At 40.8% G+C, this 21,470-nt stretch overlaps 1 protein-coding gene across 7 annotated transcripts in view; it reads right to left on the bottom strand.

Annotated features, from left to right (window-relative positions):
- The window catches only part of TANGO6 (transport and golgi organization 6 homolog), a 184,559-nt gene that overhangs the window by 20,205 nt on the left and 142,884 nt on the right, over window positions 1–21,470 (bottom strand). For all 7 annotated transcript variants that reach the window (XM_086351439.1, XM_086351441.1, XM_086351442.1 and 4 more), the window contains 2 exons: window positions 18,232–18,383; window positions 9,254–9,367 (listed from right to left, as the gene is read on the bottom strand). In XM_086351439.1, the coding sequence (XP_086207565.1) occupies window positions 9,254–9,367; window positions 18,232–18,383 (266 nt within the window). The remainder of the gene's footprint in view (window positions 1–9,253; window positions 9,368–18,231; window positions 18,384–21,470) is intronic.

Genomic DNA, 21,470 nt, shown 5'->3' with positions numbered 1-21,470 from the left:
AAAGGGAGAAAATATTTGCAAACAGTGGAACCAACAAGAGCTTTATTTCCCAAATATGCAAATAGCTCGTGCAACTCAATAACAAAAAGACAAATAACCCAATCAACAAATAGGCAGAAAATGTAAATAGATATTTCTTCAAAGACATACAGATGGCAAATAGGCATAGGAAATGATGTTCAACAACGTTAATTATCAGAGAAATCAAATAAGAATTACTAAGTTAAAAAAATACACACCAGTCAGAATGGCCATCATTAATGGCCATCAGTGAAAACTCCACAAACAATAAATGCTAGACAGAGTGTGGAGAAAAGGGAACCCCCCTAAACTGCTGATGGGAATGTAAGCTGGTATAGCCACTGAGGATAACAGTATGGAAGTTCCTGAAAAACTAAAAATAAAGTTGCCATATGATCCAGTAATCCCATTTATGGGCACATACCTGGACAAAACCATAATTCCAAAAGATGTATGTTCATTGCAGCACTATTCACAATAGCCAAGACACAGAAGCAGTCTAAACGTCCATCAACAGATAAATGAATAAATAAGATGTGGTCACATATATACAATGGAATACTACACAACTATAAAAAAGAATGAAACAATGCCACTTGCAGCAACATGGATAGACCTAGAGATTATATTAAGTGCAGTAAGTCAGACAGAGAAAGACAAGTACCATATGATACCACTCACATGTGGGATCTAAAATACAAGTGAACTTATTTATGAATCAGAAACACTCACAGACACACAAAACAAACATATGGTTGCCAAAATGGACAAAGGGGAGGAAGGATAAATGAGGAGTTTGCGATTTGCAGATACAAACTACTCTATACAAAACAGATAAACAATAAGGTCCTAATGTATCATGTAATCACCTACAATGAAAAAGAATACATGTAACTGAATCACTGTGCTGTATATCAGAAACTAACTTAACACTGTAAATCAACTACAATAAAATCTAAAATAAATAAAGTACACCACTTTACACCCAGTAGGATGGCTATAAATCTGGTAAATGATAGACAATAACAAGAGCTAATGAGAATGTGGAACATTTGGAACCCTCATGTGCTGCTGATAGAAATAAAAAAAGATGGAGCTGGAGAACAGTCTGGCAGTTCCTCAGAAAGCTAAACATAGAGGCACCGTACAACCCAGCAATTCCACTCCTAGGTATATATCCAAGAAAACTGGAAACATATGTTGCACAAAATCCTGTACACAAATGCTCATAGCAACATTATTTAAAATAGCTGAAAAGTGGAAATAACCCAAATGTCCATCAATGAATGAATGAATGGGTAAACAAATATGCTAGATCCACATAGTGGAATATTATTCAGCCATAAAAAGTAATGATATCCTGATATATGCTACAATATGGATGATCTTGACCACATTATTCTAAGCAAAAGGAGCCAGACACAAAAGGTTGCATATTATGGTTCTTTTTTATAAGAAGTATCTAGAAAAGGCAAATCCATAGGCAGAAAGTAGGCTATCCATAGTAGATATCCATAGGCAGTAGTGGTTGCCATGGGTTTCAGGGGGTCATGGGGGAATAACTGCTAATGAGTACAATGCTTCTTTTTGAGAGTAATGAAATGCTCTGGATTAAATGGTGGTGATGTTTGCACAAGTTAATGAATATACTAAAAACCTTGAATTGTAGACTAATTTTATAGATATGAGTTACATCAGTTATATCTCAATTTTAGAAATTATGTCAGAAAAACCTACAAGGTGAGGGGAGAAGGGGCTACTGTGCTATTGATGGACAGAGCACGGTCATTTTACCTTCCTCTGGGTCAGCAGCAGTGGCCTTGCAGAAGTGTCTTTGTCTGCCTGGACCTGGCCTTGCCTCTCTTCTGTTCACAGCTTCCCTCAGGCTGGGTCTGTCTCCAGCCTGGTCCTACTCCTCTCCTGACAACTTTCCAGTGCCTCTCTAGGACCCCGGCTCAGAGCCTGGAACAAATACACCACTGAAAAATGCCCCTGACAATCTCCAGGGTTATCTAGCTGCAAACCCTCTTTAACTCAGGGGTTTCAAGGCACGACTTCTGAATCACTATCCCATATAGAAATTTTGAGAGAGATGGTAGAGATCCTTGGAAAAACAAGCATTCATTACTGACTAAACATTTAATTTCTAATGTGTGGGAATGAACATTTGAAAAGCTGTGCTTCTGGTCTGACTGGGTCTTAGGAAGTAAAGAAAGTCATCACAATTTCTTGGCAACACTTTGCTAGAGGGAAGGGATGAGAACTTGCTATTTACAGAGAAAGTATATGGCTAAACAGGAACTGAAACTTGGTACCAAGTCTCTACTCAATAAACCGCAACACTGCTTTAAACATTCTCAGCATGGGAAATTAAACCAGTGACTGCTTATTGTATATTTTCACATATTATTGGTGTAATTCTTTGCATTAAAAAATAATCTTTATCCACTCTTTGTTTTTTAAAAAATAAGCAGTTTAAGGTTCAGAACAGTAAAGCCAGCTAGAGCACGGGCCTTACAGAAACGCAGCCAGGGCTTAAACCTCTACCACTCAATACTAGCTGTGTGATCTTGAGTGGTTTGTTTAACCTCTGAAGGGCTTCCTTTAGCTATCTGTAAAATGGGGGTAACAACACCTACCCCTCAGAGGTCTTGAGGGAATCAAGTGAGACAATACAGCAATGAACTAGCTCAGTGCCTGTGTTATGAGAGCAGATAGCATGATTCTTCTTCTTTTGTGGTGATGTATTCACTGCTTCCTTGTGGTAGGGAAAACAACAGTGTTGGAGGTTAAATAAAGTCCCAACATATAAGTCCTTTTGGTTCAATAACTACAAAGCTTCTAGGTTCTTGTGCATTTTCCCAGTCAAGCTGGTAACAATCATGAGGAGGAACGAGGTGATGTATACAATTGTGAGATGCTTGCAGAGTTGAAAGTCTCAACTGCAAAATCTGAGATGACTGAGGGTGAGGGGCTGACATGATAGAAAGAAATTTCCTATTCATTTGGATTGAATATAAAATTATCTTTGGTGGGTTTTCAATAGTCATTCAACAACCCAGCAAATCTGTGGATCAGACATTAGTGGTGGTTATAGTGGTAATGATAATAACAACATCCCCACTATAATCCTCATCATTGTTGTCTTTGATATTTGAGACACTCCACAGGGAACAGGCTCTTCTCAAGATGCAACAATAACGAACAGGTGGAGAAGCATAAGCACAAAAAGAAAGGACTATGGAACCCTAAGGGCCTGTTATGAGTTAAATTTTGTCTTCCACTCCCCCTATGTTTAGGTCCTAATGCCTAGTACCTCAGAATGTGACCCCACGTTATTTGGAAACAAAGTTGGAGTGATACAATTAGTTAAGATAAGGTCATACTGGAGCAGGGTGGGCTCCTGACCCAATATGCCTGGTGTCCTTACAAGAAGAAAGCCATGTAATGACAGACACAGAGGGAGCATGCAGATCACCACAGAGGCAGAGACTGGAATAAAGCAGTGTCAAGCCAATAAACACTAAGGGTTGCCGGCAAACCACTGTAAGCTGAGGAGAAACAAGGAAGAATTTCCCAGTTAACCTTGGAGAGAACATAGTCCCCCTTGATTTTACACTTCTGGCCTCCAGAACTACAGGACAGTAAATATTTTACTTTATTATATTATTTTAAAATTATTTCATTTTATTTTTTTTTGGCTGTGTCATATGGCATGTGGGATCCTAGTTCTCTCACTAGGGATCAAACCCATGCCCCCCTGCAATGGAAGCGCAGAGTCCCAACCACCAAACCACCCTGGGGAGTTCCAAGGCAGTAAAATTTTGTTGTTTTAAGCCACCCCATTTGAGGTACTTGTTATGGTAGCCCTAGGAAACTGATACAGAGCCTAAGAGGAGTTTTTCTCTACGACTGAAATGGAGCAACAGCAAGAAGAATGTCTAAGAGTGAGTTAGAGGGAAGTGTCTGTAGGGGATACAACACACTTTAAAACCCTTCTATGCCTCTGTCTCCAGAGCATCATAAATGATGTCCCAAAATGCTGAATTCCTATTAAATGCCTTTTATTAATACTATCAATAGGTAAACACCTAAGCCTGGGCCAGTAGTAGATGATCGACAGAACTCCTGCCTTGCTCAACTGGCAGTGGCTTTGTGCTCCCAGAAAGGGGTGATGCTCCTTAATTTCAGTCTTGAAAGGGCTCTCCCCAGCTCTTTTTCAAAGTTTACAAAGGAGTAATTATTACCTGGATCCCAGTCATTTTAAAATAAATGTTCTTTTCATTTGCTCATCATATGGAACCTCTGATCTGTTAAAAGGAGTGGTGTCTGTGGAACCAGCTCTGGGAAGGAAACTGGGCTCATTTAACTGCACCCATAGCACCAAAAAACCCCACAACAAATGTCAAAATAACTTTGGGGATAAAGCAAAGCCAATAAAATGAAGAAAAGATTCCATGTAGTCTGTCAGTTCACTTACAACCTGCTGCATCAGAGACTGTCACACCCGCCTTGGGTTCTAGTTCTCAGTCTGGACAGACAGGCACAAGGTTGAACCCAGGACGCATTTGCTAATCTTTTGGATGAACCATGTGTGACTGCTGTCATTAAAAAATCATAACATCATACACACATCTCTTTTTTCTTTCTTTTTTAAGCCTTGGTTTTTGCCTTTTCTCTCACAGAAAAGTAGAAGAGCAACTTCCAACTGCACAAAAGTTAGTGAACCCACTATTCCTAAAGTTACTGGGAACAGACTTCTAGTATCAGAGTCCAACCCTGGACTCAAAAGAAGGAATTAAAAACCATTCCTGGGACTTCTCTGGTGGTCCACTGGCTAAGACTCTGGGCTCCCAATGCAGGGGGCCTGGGTTCAATCCCTGGTTGGGGAACTAGGTCCCACAAGCTGCAACTAAGACCCGGCACAACCAAATAAATAAATATTAAAAAAAATTCCTGGGTGGAGGCCTGGATTTGGCTCTGAACTTGACTCAACCATCAATTAATAATTAATCTCAAACTCTTCTCCCTGAAGATGCTTCTAGATTTTGCATATTTTTGAAGATACAAGATGGTGTTGAGGGTTGGTTGTCATCTTGAAGGAATAAATTCTAAAGCTGACTTACTTATCTCCCATTAGAGTATAGATTATTCTTTTGTCACTTAAAATTAGGGATTAGAAGGAAGAAATGGTATGTGCTGTAATTACTTTTTAATGTTAAAAAACAAGGGAGAAAACTTCAATATTAAAATGCCATCATACTTAGTCACTACAAACCTGTGTGCAAAGTTCTAAAGTATTTCACAGTTGTTGTTTTTTTTTTTTGACCACACCATGCAGGATCTTAGTTTCCTGACCAGGGATCAAACCCATGTGGCTTGAACCCATGCCCCCTGCAGCAGAAGTGCAGTGTCTTACCTACTGAACTGCCAGGAAAGTCCCTCACAGTTCTTCTAAGTCAACTTTCAATAAACTATGCAGAGGACTGTGGTATTAGTTACCTACATAAATCTAGAACTATGGTAAACCCCAAATCATTCATTCTCTAAGATACTCAACCTTTTCCCCAGTGTATATATAGTTGATTCTTGTTATTCATAATATTAATAGTTATGTTCTATAAAATTGTGTGAACACTGAATTAACAGATCCTGAATTAATGGATACTGAACTACTGCTCCTAAGGGGAATATATGGTCAGGATTCTGAGAGCCTCTGGTCACACCAAATCACTCATTCAAAAATCTTTAAAAGGGCTTTCCTGGTGCCTTAGTGGTAAGGAAGCCAACAGCCAATGCAGGAGATGAGGGTATGATCCCTGAGGAAAGATCCCCTGAAGAAGGAAATGCAACCCACTCCAGTATTCTTGCCTGGAAAATTCCATGGACAGAGGAGCCTGGTGGGCTTCAGTCCATGGGGTCGCAAAAGAACTGAACATGACTTAGCAATTAAGCATGCATGCACCCCTAATGCACTGCATGCCTCCCAGATACAACCGGTAGGCTGTTGCTCAGCCATTACTGTAAGTTCCAATTATTCATTACTGTCTTTGGAATGAATGAATGTTCTAATAATATGGATGCTCTAAACATTTACAGTTTTCAAAATAAACAAGTCACCTTGCAAAGACTTAACTTAGGAAGAGTTAGAGAGTTAGGCACAATTTTCCCATGCTGTCTCCCATCTCATAATCTCCATGATAAGGAGGGCTGTTCTTAACTCTGAGGCCAACAGAAAGCACAGGTCTAAACGTATCTCCTCTCCTGGGTATTCCTTGTAAATTCAATTTTCAGCAAAGGTAAGGCAGAATTAGCTTATAAAGGGGGTTCCCTTCTGGCTGCAGGTTATACTTGGGAATGAGTAAATAAACAGATATGATCATAAGGCCAAAACAGGGCTAAGCAGAGAAAGTGTTGCTGGAGAGGGTGTGGAGAAAAGGGAACCCTCTTACACTGTTGGTGGGAATGCAAACTAGTACAGCCACTATGGAGAACAGTGTGGAGATTCCTTAAAAAACTGGAAAGAGAACTGCCTTATGATCCAACAATCCCACTGCTGGGCATACACACTGAGGAAACCAGAAGGGAAAGAGACACGTGTACCCCAATGTTCATTGCAGCACTGTTTATAATAGCCAGGACATGGAAGCAACCTAGATATCCATCAGCAGATGAATGGATAAGAAAGCTGTGGTACATATACACAATGGAGTATTACTCAGCCATTAAAAAGAATACATTTGAATCAGTTCTAATGAGGTGGATGAAACTGGAGCCTATTATACAGAGTGAAGTAAGCCAGAAGGAAAAACATAAATACAGTATACTAACGCATATATATGGAATTTAGAAAGATGGTAACAATAACCCAGTGTACGAGACAGCAAAAGAGACACTGATGTATAGAACAGTCTTATGGACTCTATGGGAGAGGGAGAGGGTGGGAAGATTTGGGAGAATGACATTGAAACATGTAAAATATCATGTAAGAAACGAGTTGCCAGTCCAGGTTCGATGCACGATACTGGATGCTTGGGGCTAGTGCACTGGGACGACCCAGAGGGATGGTATGGGGAGGGAGGAGGGAGGAGGGTTCCGGATGGGGAGCACATGTATACCTGTGGTGGATTCATTTCGATATTTGGCAAAACTAATACAATTATGTAAAGTTTGGAAATAAAATTAAATTAAAAAAAAAAAACTCAACACTCAGAAAACTAAAAAAAAAAAAAAGAAAGAAAGAAAGAAAGAGAAGGCTATATTTCCCTCCAAAGTGGCTATTCTAGCTATGTACAAATGGGAAAGAGGTAAAAGCTACCCCATTGGTGGGGGTGGTAATGTCTTCCCTCTCTGATTTCATCCTATCTCCTGATCTTCTGGACCTCACTTCTTACTGGACTCTTTGCTTTCTTTTCAAGCTGCTGGGACCACAGTTTGTAGGCTGGCACATCCACGAGAAACAGAGAATTCACTGAAACCTAGGATTATCTTTTGGCACTCTGCAGCTTGAGAGACAGTGATTAAGAGGAAACAAAACAAAACAAAACTTCACCAACAAAGCAGCATTTTCATTTCAGCTGTTCCTGGGGGCAAAACAGAGCAGTGAAGAAAATCTTAGATTGAAAGCTCTGTGGTTATCTCCGCTTCTCATTAAAGTGTCCCTGATGATAATCACACCTACGATTACAAGACTTAACACACCTGGTCTCAAGGGCGCAACAGGAAGAGAAATCGTACACTCATCCCATCTCATTTCCTTTTCTTTATTCACTGAGTAAGCACAATTTATAAATTTCAGTGAGTAAAGACTGGAGACAGTTTGGAGAACAGAGGTTTTTCATTCACGTGGCTTTCTGAAAGTGACACAAACCTTCCATGGCTACAAATTATTTCAGTACTGGTGAGACAACCAGTGTTGCTTTCAGTGGCTATATACAGATGTGAAAAGATCTGGATAGCATTTCTATTTCTTCTTGTACTTTACTAACCAGACATTTGCTATGCTACACACATACACACACATACTTTTTCTCTCTCTCACTGAGTAAAGGTGTATGCACTTACAGAGTTTTAAAGATTCAGTTTAATAGTGTTGTAACTCAATTTTTAAAATAAATTTTTATTTTGACATAATTTTAGACTTACAGAAAAGCTGCAAGGACAATAAAGAAGATTCCTGTATACGCCTTACCCAGTTTCCTCTGTTGTTAACAACTTACATAACAATGCTATATTTGTCAAGAGTTTTGTAGATTTTGACAGTGGGTTAAAAAAAAAAAAAAACACTGACTTTTAAAATTCCATTTTGTACAGCAGATTCTCAACAAGAGCAGTGAGTACCCAAAACCATTATCTGAAATGTCGAGTTACGATCTCTCTGTCCCCCACTCCAGTCAAGGTCCTAGATAAAATAACTGGGGGATAACTAATGCTTGTACGAAAATGGTGTCGGGAACTCAATTTGGCAAAATTCTAGCATGAACAAAGCCAAGTGTCTAACAAACACTTTCCTAATGGCTTCACTGACACTTGGTTAAATACTGATGTGCCAGCCGTAGACAAGCATTGTGGATGCCAAAAAGTGAATTATTAATGCACACTCTCTTTATAAAGTCAACTGGGAATGTGTTTCCAATAAAATCAAGCAGAAAATTAATTTAGAGGCCATTCATTCTCAGCACACATGTGAATAGATATACTTTCTTCCTAGACTGGCCACACACTGGGGAAAATCCAGCCAAACCCACTTGGAGGAGGAATAAAAGTTTAATTTATGCAATGACTAAAATCTCATGGATTGCACTCACAGCTAGAAAGGAGACATTTGAAATGAAGCCCTTTAGTGATTCCATATGAACAATGAAATGAGTCAGGAAGACAAATCACTCAAGTTCACGCTATAAAAACCAGGCTTGGTGTGGTCCATAGCTCACCCTGGAACCTGTCCCTCTGAAGGGAATGCTGAGGCCCAGGACCTCAACCTATAAACTTGTGTCCTGGTTTTTCTGGAGGTTAGTGTGCAGTTTGCCCAATGTGACACAGAGAAAATAGAGACTCTTACTGAAGATGCAAACAACAGAATTTTCCTGCTGTAAAAATCCCTGATGACTGATTCATCTGTATGAATTCACCCAGGAAAAAAGTTCCAGGCCTGTCCTGGTGAAAGGAAGACTGATGAACAGATAAAAAACAAAGAGGGAGGGGATTTGCAAATGGTAAGAGACTGACTTACCTCAGTGGCCTTCTGGCTGAGTCCCCGAAGCAGCAGCACAATCACGTGGATGGCAGCTCTCCGCACTTGAACTTCATGGTCTGTTTTCACCACAGCAATCAGACAAGCTGTTACCTAGGAGGGTGAGAGAAGACGAAGTCAATAAAAATCAGAGTTGCACAATTACCTAAAGCCTTTCAACTGTGTTCCACTTTCTACACATTCATTGCAAACAATCTGGCTTAGCCAGGGATGGTTCCTCATTCTCCATGAAGAGGGAGAGATCTAGTGGTGGAGACCTTGATTTAGTCTGGCTTTTCTGGAAAGGGGCAAAATCTGGTTTGGAATTCAGGAGGGAGATTAGGGAGTGGGAAGGAAATATACGTGCATATAATAAAGGCATGGTCAAAGGTAAATATCTCCTCCAAAGTGGGATGAACTGTTACCTACCCCACTTTGGGGACATCAAGTCAAAGAAAGAAAAACTGGCCTAAAACACGGTGGTGTATAGGGACTTGAGGCCCCTTAAGATTGAGCCAAGCAGGCTTTCGAGTTCAAGGCCTGGCAAGAGGATCAATGTGCCAACTGATGAAATTTTCAGTCCAGGGATAGAGAAATACATAAATATTCAAACTGATATTCTAGTGCATCCAGATACCCCATCCTACAAGTCCAGTGTATGGCCCATGGGAATCACCAGGGATCAGTTTCTGAGACTCCCTGCCTGGGCATCTTCACTTGTGGAATGGGTCTTTTAGCGTTCATTTACTTTAAAAGACAGTTCTATAACAGAAAAGACTTGGGAATTCTTTGCAAAACATGGTGCAAGATATATGGTAATAATTATACGTCATAAAACGAAAATTTTCTATACCTTGTACCAGCTATCCTGCTCCCACCCAGCTCCTGGTAGGCACCACAAAAATATTCTAAAACCTCCATAAAGAGATACCACTAGAAACAGCAGCAACGATCCTTTATGAGGTATTTGTGCAAGATCGAGAAGGAAAAAACAAACATTGTGAAGTGTAACCAATGACAGCAAAAATCTGAAGGTAAGTCTAAATTATTCACTTGGTTTTTTACATACTTTGTTATGTGATTTACTGTGTGAGTGTATATCTTGGCCAACTGGAAGGATTGCTAACCATGATAGAGAAAATAGCCAGATTGTGTGCTTGGGAACATGTATAAATACATATTACATTTAAAGAATGGTTTTTTAAAAAGGTTTAAAAAAAGCACGTAGGCACAAATGAGGAAATAGCTTGTGCAGAAATTTTAACTATGCAGGTTGTATTTTTCACAGCTTTCAAACAGTTGGGCATAGTTCAAAGTGTCTAATTAATCAGCGATGGCAAAGGGATTAGAAGTAGCTTGTTCTTAAATATAATTGCATCTGTGATACACTGGCATTTAATCAAGTTGTACATCTATTAGACAAGCCTGACGCTTACAAGTGAAGGGAAATTCCAGAAAAACTCAACTCTTTGGGGACTGTTTCTCAATAAGACTCAGCAAGCTGCTTCTGCTTTTGACCTGGGACCCCAACCCAATGCCATCAGTGGCTTCCATGCCTCCGGCATTAATGGTAGAAGCAATTCAGTCCTCGGAGGAGTCCCTTGGGTGACCTCCAAAAAGGCAACAGTATAATAGGTACCTCCACTTGCAGGCTTAGTATTTACGAGGTAAGAGCTGAAATCAGAGAACAAGTTGGAGCTAGGTCCGAGGCCTTCCTGACACATAAAAGTTTAGCTTATTCAGTCTGATAACTGAAGTATGAAAGCCAGCCCAGGTCCATGTAATACACAGACTCTCCAAAGCCTTTTGCCTGCTTACTTCAAGGTTTAGTTTTGGCCCACATTTCTACATTTGGTGGACAAAAGCCTCCTGGCCTGGAACCCCGCCTGATCCAATGCTTCTGCCTCAAGGCTCAGTGTAGAATCAGCTCTGACTGTCAGGCATTTATTCCACAGTCAGGATAGGCAAAAGAATCTTGACTGGAAAAGGGCTTCTGCTGTAAGGCCAGCGTTGAATCTCTGTGCTACCTTAAAGGTGCAACTGGGAGAAGCCAGTTATTCCACACCTTGCTGAGATCAGCCGTAATGGCCTCCTGCTCTTGATGACTTATGACTAGACTGTACCAAGTCCATCTGCAATCAGCCACTCAGGACAGGCAGGCAGAGGTCTGTGACCAGAAGTATTTCTGGACCTTCCTCAACACCTTCATCACAGTACCAAATCCCATTACATGTATACAATGTTTGGTTGTGCAAAATGTTTTTTAAAGCATCAGAATTTTAATCTGGTCTTGCACATACCATCAAAAGATACAAACAGCTTATTCTGTTCAGGTCAAGCTCCCATAACCAACTCAGAACGCTGTCCTTCGGCAGGCCAGTGGGGCAGACTCCTCGTCAAACACTGCAAGCAGGGAAGACGCCTGGCCGCTCTCTTCCATCTGGCCAGTCTGAACAAGTCACTCTCATGGCTGGTCGCTCTCACCTCCAGCCCCAAGGACATACTCAACACTGCCTTCCACTCCCCTAAAAGCTTTGGAGAACAGACAGATGATGTAAGGTCTTTACTAATTTATGAATTGGGATAGTATTTCTCTTCTAAGTCTTCCCAAAGGGCAGAAACCCATTCCATGGTATCTTCATGTCACCTGCCCTAAGGGCCAATGCACCTATTCTAATAAACCAAACTATGGAAGGCTTTTTTTTTTTATTGGCTAAACTATGTAAATCATCTCCACTTCTGAAAGCCGTGCAGAGAGAAAAACGACGATTGCTTTGGAAATGCTAAAGGTCAGTTTAACCAATTTGACACTTGATAGGAGCCAACAGAAATATGGAAAAATATCACTCCCCAAATAGCTGGTGCACACCAAGCATAACCAGAACTATATAAATAAAGATAAAACAAATGGCAAGAGGGCCAAAAATAAACTTTGGAAAATTTCAGAAGAGAAGTAGGCAGGGTTCAGGTATCAAGAAAGCATGATTTCAATTTTCCAACAGCACCTTCCTCCCCTTTCCCAAAACTTCCTCTGTTAAAATCCAGTCAGTCTGCTAACCTGTTCAATACTAAATCATTTGTCTTTCTGTCAACTAAGAAACTTTAAGGTGGGACAAACTGAGAGAGTAGCACTGACATATATATACTATCATATGTAAAACAGCTAACAGGAAGCTACTGTACAGTACAGGGATCTCAACCTGGTGCTCTGTGATGACCAAGAGGGATGGATGGGATGGAGGTGAACATGGGAGGGAGGCTCAAGAGGGAAGAGACATATGGGTACATGCAGCTGATTCATGTTGTTGTATGGCAGAAGCCAACAAAACATTGTAAAGCAATTATTCTCTAATTAAAAATAAATAAAAATAATCTTGCAATTGAAAAAAAAAAAAAAAAAACTTTAACAGCCAGGCAGGATCCCTCTAATTCCATGTTCTGCTTGCTCACTTAACCTGATGAGAAACAGAACCACGGTGGCTCTGTTCGCTTCCCTGAGTTTTCCCAGGACAGTCACACGAGCCCTCATCTCAGTGCACGAGCTGTTATTGAGAAAACAGCACTGATGGTGACAAATCTGGTCATCAAATCTAATCATCATTCACTGGAATCAGAGGTGACAGCTCTGCATCAGCCTTCAAAGCCCGGGTTTGCGGAATTCTGGGCACCACTTTACAAGTGGTTTGCTCCTACACTTGTCACCTGGGGCATATCTTATCTGCTGTTCTGAGGATGGGCCTCTCACTGCAGTTCGCTTAAATCATATTTACTTTTCATGGAGAATGATAAAGATGAAAGAGACTATCAAGATTTGGTTTTAAGCAACACAGTTCTTGACAAGAACAAGGAGAAATTGGGGAAAAATAATAATAGTTTCCAGACAGGTTAAATCTTGACATCAACAGAGAGGAAAAACCTGAATTCCCAGTAGAGGCTGTGAAAGGGCTGGTCCTTTCATATCCTTTTATGTTCCTTCCCTACCTGTAAGCAGTGTCACGGCACAGACAGTACCCAAGTCTGGACTACCCAACAGGGTAGACAGCTTTGTTCAGAAGCCTGAGAGCCATAGCTATGACCCCTGGATCAGATCATGTTAGACGCGCCTAATGGAGGCTGGTTTGTTCAATTTTATATCAAAACAGGTTACACTTCCCCTTTCCTCTGCCTGCCTCACGCTTGATCAATGTGACTTCCTTGCTGCCCCGACAGGCCTACCTGAGGGTCCCAGCTCTGTGTTCCCTCAGGACCTTGGGCTTGTCAAGGGATATCACTCTATTCCACTGTCTATTTATTCCTGTGTGCCACAGTTTACTGAGATTTCCCTGGGGGAAGAGATTGGCTCCTTTGTGTCCTTTCATATACCTGACACATGACAAACACCCATGAAGAAGAATTCCTTCAGTTTGTAGCCAAAGACACATTTCCCCAGAGGTAAAGCTCCTTCTCCACTAGTACATGCTGGGGTCAAGCATTTCTGAGACCACAAAAGACTTCAACAGCTTTCATGAGACAGTGAAAAAACTGTAGAAGAAGAAGACACAATAAACTTTTAAAATAGACAGGACTTCCCTGGTGGTCCAGCAGATAAAAATCTGTCTGCCAATGAAGGGGAGGCTGGCTCAATCCCTGGCTGGGAAGATCCGACATGCTGCAAGGCAACTGAAGCCTGTGTGCCACAGCCACACTCTAGAGCCTCTGGCTACAACAAGAGAAGTCACTGCAATAAGAAGCCTGCGCACTGCAACGGAGAGCAGACTCTGCTTACCGCAACTAGAGAAAGTCCATATGCAGCAATGAAGACTCAGCACAGCCAAAAATAAATAAATAATTTTTAAAAAATAAGTTAGATAATTTCATTCCTCTGCTCTGGTTACCCATCTCACTCACAGTAAAAGCCAAAGCCCAGAAGGCCCTCTCCCCATGTATCTGCCAGGATCTGCTCCTGCTCCTGGTCCTTCATGTGTGCTTAGGTCACTCATCACTGAAGCTTTCCCTATTCATCCTGGTTCACAGATTCACCTACAATAGCAAACTCCCTCCATGCCCTTGCCTGACTAGACTCATCTCCTTAGCACTTACTCTATATGACACAGTACATATTTGTTGACTTGCTTGTTTGTCACCCAACCGTCCTCTTTAGAATGTCAGCTTCATGAGGACAGAAACTCCGTTCTGTTCAGAGCTGGATCCCAAGCATGTGGCTTGGCTCCAGTCTCATAACTGGCACAGAGGAAGTGCTCAGGAAGTATTTTTCAAATGAAAAACAAATGAATGAACAACTACAAAAAAACCCAGGCCAAATCTCCCACTTATTTGATGTGAATGAACAAGAGTAGCCTGACTACAGAAGGACTCAGTAGCTGAAATACTAAGACTGTCAGGTGTCCAATCATGTTCAAACTTGCAGTCCACCAAGGCAGCTGGTTTGGCACTGATGACACAGCAAGCGTGGGGTACTACATAAGAAAGAGCATCTAAAAAGAAGAGACAGGAATTATGTGGGATGGAAACACCTGGTTTTTCAAATCAGAGGGAATACATTGTCTTCTGAAGTTTCATTGCCAAAAGCAAGTGCTGTTAAAACAAAACTGCATGACCCTTCCTGTCAGGAGCTTTTCTCATATGGCAACTCTCCTTCTTTTTCAAGGGCACAAAAGCAATCTTATAAACAAAATGAAAACATTCATCGAGAGACAATACAGAGGAGTCGTTAAGAGCACAGGTTCAGGAACCAACTGCCTGCATTCAAATCCCAGCCTGGCATGACCTTGGCAATGAATTTAATCTCTCTTATTTATTTACGTAGGCTGTGTCGGGTCTTAGCTGCAGTGCATGGGCTCTTCGTTGTGGCACGCTGGCTCAGCTAAGACCTGCAGCACATGGGGTCTTAGTTCTCCGATCAGGGATTGAAAGTGTGTCCCCTGCATTGAAAGGGGAATTCTTAACCACTGGACCACCAAGGAAGTCCATAACATACTATATATTTTAACAAGTATATTATTTATTGTCTGTCTCCTCTCACTAGAACATCCCATCCAAGATGATGGGAGTCAATGTCTATTTCGAAGAATGATACATATCCATAATGCTGTTTAGCATGTATGCTGTTTGGCTCTCAATAGCAATTGTTGAATGAATCACTGTATACTGTATCTAGGCATATATATTATCCTAGATCCTTGTAACAATCCTGCATTATAGATATTTTAATCCCATTTTCTAGGTCAGGAAACCAAGTTCAGAATCTAAGTCATCTGACCAAGTGAACACACAGGTAAGTGGGTGGTAGAGTGGGCCTCATTCATTCCCATCCCCAAGTATGCTTGGAAATTTGGTTCTCTTCCAACAGGTCAGGTGGGTCTCCAGAGAGATGACACTTCTTTTTTTTTTTTTGACACTTCTTAAATGTCGCAAAACCTGCTTTGGCACAATCTTTCTAATTAACCAAACCAAGAAATTTCTCTAACACTTTCAACAGGAATTCATATGCTATCAGCATGTTACAGTTTCCTTAAGAGAAGAAAGGAAAGATGAATGGTCTCAGTTTCTGGGTTCAGAGAAGATCATGATGTCAAGCATAGTTTGAGTTCATTGGTTTTAGAAAATGTATGGGATATGGTCAAATCTGAACTGATTCACTTGGAGATCTGGATGACATTTTTCTTCAGGTCATATATTGTATTGTTAGTCATTCAGTTGTGTCTAACTCTTTGCAACTCCATGGACTGTAGCCCACCAGGCTCCTGTGGGCTCCTCTGTTCATGGGATTCTCCAAGCAAAAATGGAAATACTCCATTCCCCACGGAGTGGGTTGCCATGCCCCGCTCCAGAAGATCTTCCCTACCCAGCGATCAAACCTGGTTCTCCTGCTTTGCAGGCAGATTCTTTACTGTGTGAACTACCGGGAAGTACCTATTCAGCTCATGGCTATGTTCAACAAAATTGGGGGATGCTCCCTCAACTCTGAAGATACTAAAAACCATTGAGTTGTACTCTTTAAGTAGGTGAATTATGTACAGTATGTGAACTCTATCTCTGTTATTAGGAATAATAGTATTTGGGTTTGGTTCAGATCATGGTCCAGGAGTTTTTTTCAGTTCATGGTTTATGGTTCAGTTTGGGTTGAGTCACATGATCAGATCAAATAAACGGAGGGAAAAAAATGGGAGCCATTTCAATACTGGACCCAGAATATTTATAACAGGCTGAAATCTTTAGCTAATATAACAAAACAGGCCTGCAAAGTCCTTAACTGTTGCAAGTTAATAGACTAAACAGTAAGAGAGTGCAAAGTGCCATCTAAAAAAAGTAAAAATCAAATGCCCAGTGGTTCATGTGTATTAGCACACTGAAAGATTTTAAGTTGGTAAAAATCATTGTTTTTAAGTTATTAAAATCTTAAATACAAAGGGGGTTACCTGGTGATCCAGTAATTAAGAATCCACCTGGCAATGCAGGGGACGTCAGTTCGATCCCTGGTCTGGGAAGATCCCATGTCCTGTGTGGCAACTAAGCCCGTGAGCCACAACTACTGAAACCTGTGCACCTAGAGGCCATGCTCCACAAGCAAAGCCACTGTAACAAGCCCGCACACCGCCACTAGAGAGTAGTCCCTGCTCAGGACAACTAGAGAAGAGTCCGCATGCAGCAACAAAGACCCAGCAGAGCCAAAAAATAAACATAAATAATTAGATTTCAAACAAACAAACAAACAAATACAGAAAGTTGGGCATAGGGCTATGCCTCTTGGGTTAAAGGAAACAACTGATGTATAACTTCCTAAAAATCCTATGTTGGAATTTAACAATAAGAGGAGCCTTTACAATCAATTCAACAAAGCATATAAGCTGAGGAATCAGGAAATACCATAAATTCAACTGTATGTAAACATCCACGAGTGTGTTTTGCCACCTGTTGATAAGACATAACCAGACACTGAAGAAAATTCCTTCTCAGTAGGTACTTCTTAAGATTTGATGTTCAACATGGTCAGTCCTAGGACACCGAGTAATGTGAAAGAAGCCAGTATTACAAATTTTCTAAGTTTTTGTTCTTGTAATGTGCTCCGTATGAGAAAAATCTAGTCTCTTATAAATAAAAAGGTAATATAAACTGTATTCTATTTACATATTTATAATTTATAAGCCATCTTCTTCCATAAAAGATTTAAGATGGTGAAGCCCATTAGTAGTAAAAAGACTCCTGGTCACATATTAACTAGTCTTCTTTTTGCCCATCATCCTCAAATAGCAGAATGTCTAATACATAGTAGGTGTTCAAGATACATGTTAATATACTGATGACTAAGTAAACACAAAGGCAAAGATAAAATTTAAGAGGCTAAAGAAAGATATTCATAGAAGACAACAGTGTGATGTACCTTTCACCAAATCTGAAACTCTAACACCAGTCTTTTAAACTCCAAACACTGGGGAAGCGAGCATCCAGTGCTGATATCTGTATGGCTATTATTTTTTGCTGCTCATTTATCCTTTACCTACTAGGTACTAGGCACTGGGTATAATGTGGTGAACAAAACATGGAACTTAATTAGTCTCTTCTAGTAAGACCCTGTCTCCCTGAACACAGGATATCTCCAATCAGTGGGGGCCAATTAGAATATGTATTTGCCTGAGACGTTTCTGTGAACAGAGATGACACTCATAAATGGCCCAGAGATCTAGGGCAAAGTTCTGTTTGGCCTTCCTCAAAGTTTCTTCTGTTCTGTTTCCTTGGAATCTTTACAGTATATCCCCTTTTATGGCTTAAAGGAGGTTAAGATGACTTCCTGTCACTTGCAATTAAAAAATTCTTACTAATACAACTTTCAACATACATATGAGACTATCAAGGCTGAGGGTGGTTAAATGACTTTCTAGATCTAGAAAAAGAACACAGGTCTCCTAACTCCCAGGGCCAAGCTACATTATAGGTCCAAGTAAAAACAAGCTATAGAGAAAGGAATCAATCTGCAATACCTCATGAACCACGGAGCCCAGCATGAAGTCCAGCCTCTGGCACAGCTCTCCAAGGTTGGACAGGCTGCTGGCTCTGTGAGCACTATCCGGATCTCTTGCTCCTCTGAGGAAGGTGTGGATTAAAGGTTCTCGGTACTTTGAGACCATGTCCCCTGTAGCAAAAGAGAAGAAATCACAGTCTTTTAAAACAAACTTTCAACTTCTTAAAGAAGGAATAATATGTCACCATTGAACAGTGTATGGTGTTTTATGCTTTTCAAATTACTTGTATAACCATTAAAAAATCATATCTGGAAGAATAATGTTAGGGAAAACATGCATGATGAATTATTTTGTGAAAAAGCAATTTATATATATATATGAAATAAAAAAATATATATCATAAGTATATAGCTTAGTAAACTTTCACAAATTCAATACAACTCTCACAGTCACACAAATAGCAAGTTTGGTCCTAGGCTAGACCCTGGTCATCAGCCTAGTACTTTTCCTACACTATCACCCTACCTACTCAAGCAAAGTGAGTGAAAGACAATCAAGGCATTTTGGATCCTTGTCAAGGAAAGCTCGACAACTTATTTATTGAGAGACCTACTATGTGCTAAGCACAGTTGCTAATACTTGGGATACACCTGTGAACAAAAGAAACAAAGAGCCTTGCCCTCTTGGAGCTTCCATTGCAGTAAACTATACAGTAGGTTAGAAGGTAATAAATGCCATGAGGGGCAGCAGGAGAAAAGCAGGGTAAATATATCAGAAGGAATGAGGATGGTGGCAGATTTGTTTTTATTTTATTATTATTATTTTTTGGCACACAGGATCTTAGTTCCCCAAGCAAGGATTGAACCTCTGCCTCCTGTGGCAGAAGCTCAAAGTCTTAACTACTGGACCACCAGGGAAGTCCCAGACTTCTTCATTGAGATGGTTGAGACATTTAGTCAAAGGCTAGAAGGTGAGGCTGTCCCTATGTGGATATGGTGGGGAGAAGCACATCAGGAAGAGGGAACAGCCAGGGTAAAAACCCTGTGGAGGAGCATCAAGAAGGCCCAAGATGGGACTTCCCTGGAAATCCTGGCTAAGACTGTGCACTCCTAATGCACGGGACCTGGTTAGGAAACTAGATTCTGCACGCTGCAACCAGCCAAATAAATAAATTAAATAATTTTTTTAAAAAAGAGAAAGCCCAAGAGGAGGCTAGAGGGGAGATGACAAGGGCGGGTGGTGGTGCAGATCTTGCAAGGCTTTATAGACCTCTGTAAGGACTTGGACTTTTTCAGAGTAAAATGAGGCCTTTGGAGGATTTTAAGCAAAAAGATCACTCTGGCTGCAGTGCTAAGAACACACCCTAGTGTATGTGAGTATGTATGTCTTGTGGAAACAGGGTACAAATCAGGAAGCTGCTTGACAGAGAATGGTAACTTGAGTAGAGGGGGTGAGAAAGATTCTGCATATTTTCTAAAGACTGTACCAACATGACTTTCAGATGACTCCAACGATGACTCCTAGGATTTTTGCTTTTGCGTGGTAGGATGAAGTTACTACCAACTAAGATGGGAAAGGCTCCAAGGAAATCAAGTTTGGGGCAGAAGAAAAAGTCAGAATTCAGTTTTAATATGTTGAGCAAGTAGAAGATATACAAAGTGTTCAGAAAAGAGAAGTCTAGGTTGAAGATACGCATTTTTGAGTCAAGGGAATGTAGATGATACTTAAAACCTTGAAACTAGATATATAATCAAGGAAGTGAGTTTAGGTAAGGAAGGCAAGTAGACCAAGGACCAAATCTGTATGCTTCCTTCAACCTTAAGTCTGGGATGAGTCTGGGAAGAGAAGAACCAGCAAAGGAGACTGAAAAGAAATAACCAGCCACGTAGGAGGAAAATTAGCATGGTATCCTAGAAATTTAGAGAAGAAAGTCTATCAGAGAATAAAGAATGGTCTGCATTAACTGCTGCTAAGTAAGGTAAAAGAAGACTAAAAACTGACGATGAGATTGAGCAACAATGAGGTCACTGTTGACCTTGACAAGAACAGTTCTGATGGACTGGTAGGGGTGAGCACATGACAGAAGTGGGTTTAAGATAGAAAAAGAAAAAAGTAGATCATTTAAGGAGTTTTTCTGCAAAGCAGATCAAAAAAATGGGGTGATAGCTGGTCAAGGAAATAGAGTCAGGAAAAGTTTGGGGGGGACTTCCCTGGTGGTCCAGTGGTTGAGACTCTGCGGTTCCAATGCAGGAGGTGTGAGTTCGATCCCTATTCAGGAACTAAGATCCCACATGCCATGCAGCCAAAACAAAGGAAGAAAAATTTGTGTTTCATTTTTAAAGAGAGGAGAAATAGAATGCTAAAGCACTCTAAATTGACTTTAAAAACAAAACAGAAACAACTTCTTCCTCCATGGACATGCTGAGAACTAAAGCTGTTTTGGCTTGATCTTGGCTTTGAGGCCCTAGTCCCAGAACCCAAGTTTAACACTTCACTTCCAGCCTATTTGTAGCTCCAAAATCACTGCAGATGGTGACTGCAGCCATGAAATTAAAAGACACTTACTCCTTGGAAGGAAAGTTATGACCAACATAGATAGCATATTCAAAAGCAGAGACATCACTTTGCCAACAGAAGTCCGTCTAGTCAAGGCTATGGTTTTTTCAGTGGTCATGTATGGATGTGAGAGTTGGACTGTGAAGAAAGCTGAGCATTGAAGAATTGATGCTTTTGAACTGTGGTGTTAGAGAAGACTCTTGAGAGTCCCTTGGACTGCAAGGAGATCCAACCAGTCCATTCTGAAGGAGATCAGCCCTGGGATTTATTTGGAGGGAATGATGCTGAAGCTGAAACTGCAGTATTTTGGCCACCTCATGTGAAGAGTTGACTCATTGGAAAAGACTCTGATGCTGGGAGGAATTGGGGGCAGGAGGAGAAGACGACAGAGGATGAGATGGCTGGATGGCATCACTGACTCGATGGATGTGAGTTTGAGTGAACTCTGGGAGTTGGTGATGGTCAGGGAAGCCTGGCGTGCTTCGATTCATGGAGTCGCAAAGAGTCGGACACGACTGAGCGACTGAACTGAACTGAAGGTTACATGACATCTAAACAGTGACAATGGTTTCTGAAACATATGTTTAAAGTCACCAAAATGATAATTACACAGAAAAATCAACAACCTACTCTATCAGGCCCAGCTCTGTGCTGTCCTGTGCTTAGTCGCTCAGTCATGTCCGACTCTTTGAGACCTCATG

This window comes from Bos grunniens, chromosome 18 (assembly GCF_055505025.1).
Source record: "Bos grunniens cultivar Pamir isolate PY7600 chromosome 18, Bosgru_T2T1.0, whole genome shotgun sequence".
In the NCBI taxonomy this organism is placed as follows: domain Eukaryota; kingdom Metazoa; phylum Chordata; class Mammalia; order Artiodactyla; family Bovidae; genus Bos; species Bos grunniens.
Note: the sequence above shows the minus strand (reverse complement) of the source record. Positions and strands in the feature narration are given on the sequence as shown.